Here is a 12,351-nt window from a genome sequence, read left to right as displayed (position 1 = left end):
AAAGCAAAATAATTTCAGCAGCAGCAAAGTTGATGATGTTTCTTACTGTTACACAACTGTTTGAAAAAGTAAGACAATTTTTTTGCAAAAATTTTGGCATCTGGGGGACCAGAAGTACATTTTTCTTACATATGTAGCAGTAGCATGAATGTAGGTAAAGAGGTAATCCAGCATGTTTTAAGGAAACTAAGAATGTACCCAAAACCTGAGACTGCAGCTCATTAAAATACACTGAAACACAATTTTTTGACAGAGATGACTAGAACATTTGTAAAATCTGACATTTTTGTCTTTTCTTTTGGCATGCAAAGATATTTGCATTTTAGAAAAGAGCCCAGAGAAAAGAGACTGAGAGGGTGAAGGTAATTAAATTTTAATTTCAGTTTTAAAGATCTTTCTCTAATTAGCTTTAAAAGTCAGTGTCTAAGTAAATTGAGTTTCAGGGTACAATCATAATTTTCTTCCTGGATCCTAGTATTCAAAAGTAAGAAGAAAGAATATTAGAGTAAGAGAAGGAAGATTATTATTTTAAAGGCTTTTCAAGATAAGGATTTAACATTAACTCATTATTAAAATATGACTGTGGCAGGTTGTTTTTTTATTTCTGAATTTCAAAGTCATTGAGCAGTCATGGCTGGGAAAACTTAGCTTCCATTAAAAGAAACTGAAAATTATACCAGGAAAGTAAAGACTTTTCTTCTTTCTTTTGCTTTGTAACACAATTTTTTTCTGGAGGCTTGCTTGCGTTCTTTCCTCTGTTGTCCATTCTCCCAGTTTTGGTCACAGGCATGTTAACATAATGTCCTGTGTTTCTTAAAGGTGTGCTAGCATGCAGTGGGCTTCGGTTTGTGTGTTTTACACAGCCAATTGCCTTTTCTCTACATTTCTGTGATGGCTGGGGACACAACCTGCTGCCTTCATCTGCCATCTGCCAGACCACACTGTGCATTTCAGTGCCGTGGACCAGCCTCTGCCCCACTCCTGGTGTGGCTGCCTGCCAGAGCTCCAACTGCGTGGGGCAGTGCTGGGAGGAAAACAGGCTAATGGTGACTTGTCATGGTTTAATGTGCAAATGCTTATAAACGTGCCATTTTAAAGCTAAAGATACAAGGAAACTGAGAGTATTTGATAACATTGAAAATATGTCTGTGAGAAGTACGTAAGCTGTTGTTTGACGATGAATTGCTAGAAAAACAACTGAAAACAGTTGGTTTGTACATGAAGTAGTTATAAATATCTGGAATTGTGTGAAACAATGATTTTTTTTTTTCTCTGTAAGAGCAGTGGAAGTCTTGTTATTTAACCAAGAGTTCTGAATGTAGAAAAATTAATTTTAGAAGTTGATCTTTTTACACATAAACATATTTTCAAGTAGAGAAATGCTAATTATTTAAACTGTGTCACCTTTCTTGTAATTCTGAAAGGGAAAGCCATGAATACAAAATACTTGGCATTTGCAGGTGAATGCTATGTAATTCATGTAGTATTTGGAAATGTTGAAGCATTTGGTAGAAATTTAAGTGTCTTGAAATGTGACCATTATCACTTCAGTATGGGTTAAAAGTCAGCATAGAAATCTTAAAAGTTGGAGGCAATCTTAGTCTAGAGATTGTTGTCCAATAGACCACCTGTCACTTTTAGTTTTATTTAACATCTTTAAATCTGGGAGAATCAGTACTGTAAAGAGTATGTTAATTAAATTTCCAGACATTAATAGGCTGGGAAAATAGGATAGCAGGAATGAAGGAAAGATACATAACCCAACAGATATGTACTACATGACTGAATACAGTTTGATTCAGCCTGAATAAATAGAAGCTAGTGTATAGGAACATTGATCTAAACTGAACTTATACTTTAATTATCAAGACAGATGCTGAAGTGAGACTACAGAAGAAGTTCTAGGATTTCTGTGGATGTTCTGGGTTGATACTATGACAATAAAATACCCAAATATGATTACTGTTGACTACGTATTAGCATCAAAGTTCAAAAAATGACAGGGAGGATTTAAACAGTGCTGAGGGTATTTCATAAGAGAAATACACTATTCAGGGTGCCTTCTGAACAAGTTAAGACTGGAATGATATTTACAAATATGAACAGCAGTACAGACTTAAAAGAGGCAAAGGTTATGTGCTGTGTAGCAGTGTTGAGGGGAGAATTGAGAGGTCTGTGACATATGAAAAGAGAGTTTTTTAAGGGAAGGGGAGTAACTAATGACAGGAGGATAAACTTGGGGAGGAAAGTACAAATAAACAAATTCTGGATATTCTTACAGTTGGAAATGCTGAAAATTATTTTTTTTGGAATGGATTCCAGGAGAGAAAAAAAATACTGCTCTGGGTGATGAGGAGAAAGTTGGTGGTGTGTGTATAAATAAATAAGTATATGAATATCCTCCTCCTTTGCTGTGACGTTCAAAAGTATGTTTCTAAAAAGATCTGCAACTGGTGGTAGCTTTGCAGTGCTCCTGTTCCATATCCCTCCCAGCTGCCATCTCCCTGTAGAGTGCCTGTTTTCTTCTGCAGGACAGATGGTGCTGTTTTCCCAGCAGTGGTTCTTCACCTCTTGGAACGGCTTAGGGTTTTTTTTTCCATTTCTAATTCAAGATGCCTACATTTGATTTGCACTGTTTTGTTAATCTTGTAGAGAAGTGCTGGCTTATGTTAGCTGCTGCTAGGGTTTAATGTAGTTTGTAGATAAGTTCACAATCAGCTGTTTTTTGTCTCCAACTGTTTTTCTTCTGTCCATAGTCAAGTCTAGAACAACCTCAGTGGTCTTTGGAGGTTACCATCACCTTGTCTTTAGAGGTTTGCAAATATGAAAGTTGAACTGATATGGGGATTTGAGCTTTTGAATGTCATAAGAGGTGTTTGGCTCTTGCTGTGTCCAACTGAGTGGAACAAGGAGATTAACTGAACCTACTGAAATTGCAACCAGAACTCCAGGAGCTGTGCTGGAGTGTGAAACTCAAGGATAATCTAAATATTTTTCAAGAGATATTTCAATTAAATATACGCAAAGCCTTAGTTTGTAGTTCCAAGTACTTCAAGCTGAAAAAAGCAGTTCTGCTTTCCTCATCTCCAGGATGACCCTAATTCATCCTTTCTCTTGGGCTCCAGATGAAGATTTGAGCAGAATGACGAGCTGGATGGGTGGTGGAGGCAGCAAAGCTGTTCAATTTCTATCTGCCATTCCCAGACTAGTTTTTTGACATAGGATCTGTTTTTGTCTTGAGTATACAGTGCACCCTGATGTGCATACATATCTTTGGGACCACTTACTTTCAGGAACTCTGTCTAACCTTTTTTGGTTAAAAGCTATTATTTCCCTCAGATTTTTTTTTGTTTTACTGATTTTTCATTTTCCCAGAGATGTCTCCTAGAGTGTGGAGAGGGAAAAAAAAAAAATCCTCTTCTGCTCATCTGTCATGAGCCTGATGGTCTGTGTGAGATGGCCAGAAATCTAAGATAATTTTTTCATTTTTGTGCCTTTGCCTTAAATCCACTACACACCAAATTGCACAAATTGCACAGTGGCACAGGGGGGCTAAAGCAACAGTTGAAACCTTCACAGAGTAAAATTAATATGGCCATGCTATATAAATATAACTATGTATATTTCTAGTCATGCCCTCCAAGCTGACATCCAAGAGGAAATTGGTATGGGAAGGTGTATATTAGCTCTGCTCTGGGGGACCACCATCCATTGTGCTGAGTGCCTGCATGCAGGGTGACATACTCAGCTTTATGGATGAAATTTGCCAGATCCTCAAATACTTTCACTCATGAGCATATTTGAAAATCAGAGAAGGTGATGACCCTTTTAAAATAAAAATGGAATTGCTGGCAGGAAGGGAAGGTACAACTCTGTGTTCCTTACATTTAAAGATGGTTATAAAATGTGTATTGGCTTTTTTTATAATTTATAGTGAAACTGCTGTTGCTTTTAATAAAATGAGACTTCCAGTCAGAATTTCATTATTATGAATGTGAGCATTTTGTTATACAGCTTGGATCTCTCCTACAAATAACCATTTTCTAGAAGAATTCTGGCTATATACATAACTTAATGGGATTCTCTGTCAACATAATTCTTTCTGAAGTTGACTCTTGGTTGAATACTTCAAGTCCTTGAATATGGCTCAAGAACTGAGTTAGTGGTAACTTTCAGGGTTTTTAATTTAATTTTTCTTTATTTCTTAGACTTTTAAAACTTCCTGTAATTCATTATTAGATTTACCATTTCAAGTGCTTATTTAAAAGGCACCTTAGCTGCAGAAGCAAATCAATATTTACAGTGCATTAGTGCCACAGAGAATTTGAAGCCTTGTGATTAGAGTTCATTGCTGTTTTATCCACTCTTCAAAGAAACCACAGACTTCAAACAGTATCAGCCATCATCCTGGAATCAGTGACATTGCATCGGTCCCATGCGTACTTTATCTTGTGGTTTAATTATTAAGTTCCTTTCCTTTGATTTTCCTTTTAATATTTCAAAGTATATCCTCTTCAAATCTATAAATTCTAGTCAAATTCTGTAAACTAGAGGATTGTTGCCAACAATATATCGGTTAAAAAAAAATCTGTTCAATATATTCTTTTATGTTGTTTTAATGGAAAGTATCAAACTCAGGTTAGAACAGTCTCTCAGAGCAGAACTGAAGAGAATGCAGGAGATGATGTTTACAGCTTGTGGTTAACATTGTGTGAACAAGATTTAGTTGTTGGATTAAGACCTATTGACCATTGCCAAGCAGCATGCATTAGAGCCAGCTCTGTGTGCCTGTCCCCTTTCAGTAGTAAAAAAAATTATGACATACATTTAAATTTCTTGTTAATTTGGGAAGTACATAGATTAAACACACACAAGTTTTTGTCTTCAATATAATACACTTTATTGAAAAATTTGCTTAGTAAAACAAATCACTTTTCCTTAAGTATGGAACCTTTTCCATAAGAGTAGACTAGAGATCATTTGTATTTTTGTATTGACAAATACTCTTTTCTTTTTCTTAAGATTTGATGAAATGTTCAATAAATGTCTGAAAACATCTTAAAAGCTAAACTTACTAAAATGAATCATACTAAAGGTGGCTCATTTGTGAGTCAATTTTGTAGAGAAGCTTCTCATGTTAATATTCTCTCCAAGGCATATTAATATTTGGGAATTCCATTGTATAATTGACTACCTGTATTTTGAAGTGTCTCTACTCACCATTGTGCAGACTGTCAGGTTTTCACTACAAAGCAAAAGCCAAGGCAGAGCTAATGGCTTGCTCCTCTCCAGAAATGCTGGCTTGATTTCCTTTCTTTCTTTGTTGGCAATTTGGCTTCTCTTCTTGCAGAAGTTCACCCAACTGAACTTTTGTTTTGTCAAGCAATTTGAAGAAGAAGTGTAAAAATACAAGAACATTTTGCTATCACCGTGCTTATATATAGACATACAAGCATAAGGAGCAAGTGAACTCATGTTTGAAAATTGTAATTCTCTGTTGTGGGGTGGGTAGTGAAGGCAAACATGATAATATGCACGGGCTGCTGCTTGGAACAAATATAGATTGGTATTTTTCTTAAGTGGCATTACATACTACAGAGCCCCTTTTTGGCTCAGGCTGATCTAATAAAGGAGAGTGTGTGTTCAGGGCTGTGCCAGCAGCACGGGCACTGCTGGGAAGGGGTCACTTCATCCTGTGTGCTGGGGCACTGCTGGGGCTGCAGCTGAGCCACCTCTGCTCAGAGATCTCCTGTGGTTTGACAGGGCACTGTTTGTGTGGTTGCCATCGAGGGGAAAAGGAGATGCTTTGCCTTCAGCTGCTTCATGAAAGCTGAAGTATTGGAAACCAGGCAATCGAAGAAAAACCCTCTATTAGTGTCTGTGAATATGTACTGAGAAATCAAATTCTTAGTAGACTTAACTCTGACCATTAATACTTTCCTTCATGATTAGTGAATATGAAATATTCCTTTAATTAATTCTAGTTCCATTATGCACTTACATGCATATCTATAAATATGTGTCTACATATTTATAAAAGAAAATGTTTTATTTGCTGGAAATTACCTTTTGTTATGAAAATTAAAAAAAAAAAAGGAAATGAAAGCAAAGAGAGAAATATTACAATGGTTGTGGGGAAAAGAAACCACATTAATTCTTTGTTATTCTTGTTTACCAGAATGAACATGAACTAGATTGACTGTTTTGGTGTTTGGTCATGTAACACTTGTTTGTATCTCAGCAGCAGGAGTCCTAGCAGATTAAAAAAATCTCACATGTTTTTATTGTGTGGCATGACTTACTGTATTTCTCAGTGTCTTCATAATGCCCTGCAAAATAAGATTCTTTAATATTATTAAATATAACATTAACATGAAGATATTGTCAAGACTGAGACAAGTCATTTAACAATTCCTGTCACTGTGTTTTCCTGTTAGTATTGCCAGACATGCACCCTCAGTTTCCTTGGGAACTGTTTCATCAGAGCATTAAAACCTAAGTCCTGGTTTTTATTCTCAGCTGTTGCCCATTGTGCCTTTCCCACTGACTCAACTGCTTAGGTGCCATCGCTTTCACCTTTTTTCTTTGCACTTTGCATTCAGACTTCCCAGTGCTGCAATAAAGAGAAATAAAACTGATAAATCAGAGCCTCTCTGTTCTGATGCTGAGTGGGAGAGTACGAAGAGGTCACAAATTCAGGTAGTGAAACTTCTGTTTGGGCAAGGAGAGGATAGATGTGTGGGTATTTGCTATAGGATAATAAATGAAATTGGAAAGAATTAGGCTGTACTTCAAAAGAAACTAATTTTAATGTGCCATTAAAGTTTCCAAAACTGATGTGACCTCTACATATATTAAGAAAAAAAACCTTATTTCTTTCCAATCTGTCTACCTTCCTGCTGCATCATTTTTTACTGATGAAATATTTTTCTCCTATCAGTCGTGCCAACTAAGGAAGGCTAAGGGAATCAGGGTAAATCAGCACAGATCTTGTTTGAGCTGTCAGGAAGAGGCAAAGGAGGAATGCAGTCTCCTCCCTAAGTTTTGAGAAAGAAATGCAGAGTATATTTTAGAAGGTCAGGAGGCTGCCTTGGCTGGCCTGCAGCTTTCTGGCAGCACTTTGTGCTAGCAGTGCCCAGACTGCAGCCCTGCCAGTGGGGTGGGGGATGCGTTGTCCAAGCCCACCCCTTACTTTGCCACCAGGCTTTGGCTACTCACTCTTTAAAATACCTGTATGCCACCATAACCTCCTGATTGTTCAAGTTTGTGTTGCATCTCTTTATTTTCCATGACACCCAGCGGATAGCATTGTGCTTGGAAAGTCACTGAGCTGTGCTTGGTTCAAAGGGGTTGGTTTTCCCCTCACTTTCTCCTTGTGCGGCCAAGCGCAAGGCTGTGGTTTTGAGGGAACAGACCTTGTCCTTGAGGAGCTATGCTGAGGTCAATAACTCCTTACTCTGTGAAACCACATTTGGTCGCAGCCACCCTTCCAGAGCTTGAAAAAATATTTTGCCTTTGTCAAAAACTTTTTAAATCTAGTCAGTGTTTATTTACTGTCTGTTTTATTCTTCAGATATGCCTCTCCATGTCCGACGTAGTAGTGACCCTGCACTGATTGGCCTCTCAACCTCTGTGAGTGACACAAATTTTTCTTCAGAAGAGCCTTCTCGGAAAAACCCTACCAGGTGGTCCACAACAGCAGGCTTTCTCAAGCAGAACACCCCTGGCATGCCCAGTGCTCATGAAAGAAAGGTATATTTCTGTCTCCCTCTTAGTAAATAAATTAAAAATGTGCATGAATCTTGAATTGTTTTCTGCTTCCCTTATCTGCTCCTGGTTTAAACTTGTGTTTTCTGACCTTGTCCACCAAACCCCATTAGCAGCAGCGAAGTGTCTGAATGGCAAGTGTTCTGCCCTTTGTGGAATCTTGGTGATAACCATAGCAGGGACTCTAAAAACTTGAGTTTTGCCCTTAGCTGTAGTTGAATCTCTGATTACTCACTATTCTGCAACATTTTTAGGTTTCAACTTTTTCTTAATGCTAGTAGGCCGTATCTATAATAATTTGTGCTGATCTCTGTAGAAGGCCTAATGTCAGTTAATAATCTGCATGCCCACAGCTGGTCAGGTTTGTTTTGCTAACACAGCATTGCTAATTTGTACTTTCTGAAGCTCTACAAGTAATACAGAACACAAATTGCAAATGAGTTCTCTCCTTGATAACAGTCATAAAAATAAAACAGTGGAATGTTGTGTATTTTTCCCTTCATTTTTTCAATGATTTCAGTATCTCTGCATGAATTGCATTATTTGCTAGAGAAGTCAGCAAGAAGTGCTCCTCTCAGTGCAATATTAAAAAAAATCAGAAGAATCATGCCCTTTTGTACAGGTCCTACATTGCCCATAATTGTGATGGTAACTTGCAGTCAAACTCAAAAAGAAAAATGTGTATTTTCTAAAAAATATGAGTAATTTTAAAATAATGTTGCACTTTTGGTTGCCATTCTGACTACACAGTGCAAAGTCCTTGTGGAAAATATGCAGCTTATTATAGCTTTTATTGTTTTCCCCTCATTCCTGCTAACTCTGCATTGTATAAATGCAGACTAACTCTCAGCAGTCAAGATTCACACACCCCAAATAAAGAAGTCTTTATATACTGCTAATGAACCAAACTATTTTCCCTGGGCCTTTGGTCATTTCAAAAGAATCCATAAAAGCTCAGTGCTCATAGGCATTGAGGTCCCTGCTCCTGCAGAGGTGTCAGTTTAACTTGGTATTGTCAGGTTTCTGCTTGATCAGGATTTCAGGCAGGTTATAGTATGTTTTCTGTCACTTGCACTGGTTTGGCACAGAAGTGTGTGCTGTTTTGTAAATATGTGTTTTATGCTATTCTGATTCAGAGAAGAAATATTATAATCTAATCCGTTTGAAGCATTAACATTTTCAGTTAATTTTTGTGGAATGATAATGAGATGACACTTTGTTACTCCAAAGCATAGATATGAAGGGCTATACATAGCATAATCAGATGTCTTTGAGTGTCTGAAGTTAGCAGAAATTGGAGAAAATTGAACAGCAGCTAATCTTTCACACTAGTCTTCTTGCATCATTAGTTGTTCAGCACGTACTTTTGATTTTTGTGAAAATATTTCATGTCTATTGGAGCATGGTGACCAAACTGGAAAGGAATGCATATGACCTCATGTAGGGATGGGAAGCAAGGCACCAGAGAACATTAAATCAAGAGGATTGGAAAGAATTGAAGTTACGTTATAGATGATGATATTTTCTTTTATAATTTTGAACACTCTATATGTTGATAATTTGAATAGAGCAGATCACTGTTTTTAATAGATAAGATGCAGTAAACATCTGGAATTAAATAATTGCTTATGCAATGTGTGTTCTTAATTAATCCTGAGTTCATTTATGCTAGACTGATTTTTTCTGTTTTCAGTGTCTTGATTTCTTCATGTGAGTCAAGATTTCATAGCCAATCCTATTTCTCTTAAGAATCGGTATTAAGAAATCTCATTTCCTTTCACAGTATTAGCAACAATTTCATTTGTGTTATTATTCTAATTGGCAGCATTTTTGAAGTCCCTGTCACCAATCTCTTGCCAAAATACTAACATCGAATTTTTACAAATGTATTTGTGTTATTTGAGCTATAACAAGTCCTTAGTACTTTTCTTATGTTAGATTGTTTTCTTCAGCTACTCGGATAACAGAGAGATGGCTGTGCTTTGTTCCAGACTGTTTCATTGATTATAGATGACACAGACATTTTGAGAAAAGCAATGAGAACAATCTTAATTTTCTGCTCAGCGCATTGGGTTTGAGCACCCATATATCTTTTGTGAGTGGTTGGCACTATGTAATGTTTTCACTGCAGTTCTCTTTCTTGACAGCACAAGAACATATGTTCTTGGGCTGAGATTTGCAGCACAGTTGTAGATTAGCAACTTTGCCCCAGCAGTATCTTGCAGAAACATGAAAAGGGTTTCTGGGAGAATTGCCAAAAGCTTCATCCACCTACTGACTCTAAGAAGTGACATTACTTTCAGCCCGTCACCTCTAAAGAGAAATAATTGACAGGTAGAAACCCTGTCCAATTTTTGGAGGAATTAGCACAGGGAAAGCTGTATGTGTCTGGCAGAAGGGATTTATTTCTCAGGGACAAGTGAGAGAGGACATCTTATTGGTGTTTGTTTCATTTTGGGTATGAAAAATTTGGAATGTCAGGAAAGCGGGCAGATGCCCAAGCTGAGATGAAGTGAAGGGGTGAGAGTGCTGCCATGCACAGAAGGCTGTGAGGAGCCAGGACATATGCCAGCAGTTCTGGGCAAACAGAAAGGGAAAAGGGTGCTGGGGAAGAGCAAAAATACGGGCTGCTTGTAGGATCCTACTACTGTAACTGTAGTGCTGCCTGTAGTAACTAGAATAAATGAAATGAGACACCAGCATCTCCTGTGGCCCTAAGAAGAGAATGACCAGAGAGGGACAGAGTATGCTTTGGAGGGACTTGAGTTGGTCCTGCAAAGATTAGGATGTGTGTTGAACTTGAGATGCATTTCTGTTACAATAAGTAAAATGTTATGATATGGAATCCTTGCCCTAAATGGGGTGTGCATTCTCATCCATTTTTCAAATCATCTTCTTGTAAAGAAACATCTTTTTTGTTATCAGGATATCATAATATGCTCTGTATCATTAGAATTGGAATCTCGTATAATTTCTACTTTCTATGTTTTTCACCTCTAAGAGCAACTGGAAGCCAAGTGTTTTTTTGTCCCAAGGTACTAATTTACTTGCAGAATTATTGATTATTTGCAAGTTATTGTAGTGCTGTTAACTGTACTTAGCTAGGTCATTCCTGAGCTAATCCTTCCCATGAATGGTTTCAACCAAATGAATAGGTCTTCCTATCTGTGAAATATTCACAAAATTGGCTCCGGACCACCTCTAGTTGCAAATCCGCTTCCCAGGACTTATTATTTTAAAACTTAATATTAAAATAATTTTTCAGATACTTCTGTGTGTGTGAAAGAGACATGTCTGTATTACCTAGTCACACATAGCTTGACTTAATCCTGTCTCTTGCTACCTTGAGCCATTCTAAGGAAAAAAGACTAAATCTCTAAGTAGAAATCTCATCTCAGAGGCCTGGAGTAATACCTGATTTGCAACGTGTAATTTTGTTTGAATTGTATTGAACTGTACAGCTGAACAGATTGTACACAGCTGAAGCATATCATATGTGCTTTTTTCCACTGTAGTAAAATCTTTTTTGATATTGTTGTTTTCTGAGTAACTGCTGATTTGAATCACATTCTTAGTAATTCAGTACCAAAGCCTATTGGCTTAATTAGCTGTCCTTAATAGACGTGAGTGTATTAATGAAAATCATGTTTCATTCCCCTTAGATTTTGTGTTACGGTGTTGGAAGAGTGTAAATACAACAACCAGTTATATATAAGTTGCATCTTCTAGCGACTGAATTAATTATCCCATATATTTTCAGTGTGGTTTTTGTAAAATTTACTACTCCATTTGTGGTGAGAAATGGATTATCATTACAAATTAGTTACCTGCCTGATCCTGCTTCTTTGAAAGACTGAAGGCTTGTCTAGTTAACCTGCCTTGCTTAATGCAGGGATACACTGTTGATAACAGGCTTATGACAAACTTCCCACTGTGACTTTTCTGATTTTGATTCATATGTTGCCCTGTCAGATGTAACAACATTGGTACAGCAGAAATAATTGAAAATGTAGGTTAAAAAGGAGAGCTCAAGAGAGAGAAAAATGTTTGTGCATGGGCTTCTGTGCCTCTGGCTCTTGGGTTCACCCACCTGCAGCAAAGCAAATGGCACTCAATGTGCTCTGTGGGGTGGATCAGCAGCAGCAAGCACATAACTCAGTATACCTGGCACATCATTTTGTAATTGCTTTTTTCCTTTGTTTTTTGTCTTTGCTGTTTAGTCAACAGCCAATTTTTTTTCTTTTTTGTTGTTAGATGGGTTTGTCCCTACATGTATTTTGAGGTGGAATATCACTGTGCCTTGTAGGAATAATGTTTTTTTCTGGGATATGCTTTCTTCCTACTTGGAAACCTAATTTTTTGGGCTCTGTAAATTGCAGAGAAAGAATTTGAAACTTCATGTGAGTGCTCTAAGGCTCATCTAGCATCAATTACCTTACCTGCAAAACACTGTGTTTCCCACATCTCTTGTTGCAGGAGTTTTGCTGTTCCCGTGGGTTGAGACTGATGAGTACAAATTTTCAGATTGCTGAGTTGCTGGCTTTTATATTTATGTGAAAGATGCAATGCTTTCTAATTCTTTTT

At 37.3% G+C, this 12,351-nt stretch overlaps 1 protein-coding gene across 29 annotated transcripts in view; it reads left to right on the top strand.

The window, feature by feature from the left end:
* The window catches only part of PARD3 (par-3 family cell polarity regulator), a 487,559-nt gene that overhangs the window by 214,947 nt on the left and 260,261 nt on the right, over positions 1-12,351 (top strand). For all 29 annotated transcript variants that reach the window (XM_086863442.1, XM_086863388.1, XM_086863514.1 and 26 more), the window contains one exon: positions 7,574-7,752. In XM_086863442.1, coding sequence (XP_086719568.1) covers positions 7,574-7,752 — 179 coding nt within the window. The remainder of the gene's footprint in view (positions 1-7,573; positions 7,753-12,351) is intronic.

This window comes from Cyanistes caeruleus, chromosome 1, assembly GCF_971803275.1.
Source record: "Cyanistes caeruleus chromosome 1, bCyaCae1.hap1.1, whole genome shotgun sequence".
In the NCBI taxonomy this organism is placed as follows: domain Eukaryota; kingdom Metazoa; phylum Chordata; class Aves; order Passeriformes; family Paridae; genus Cyanistes; species Cyanistes caeruleus.
This window is presented reverse-complemented; position numbering and strand designations above follow the sequence as displayed.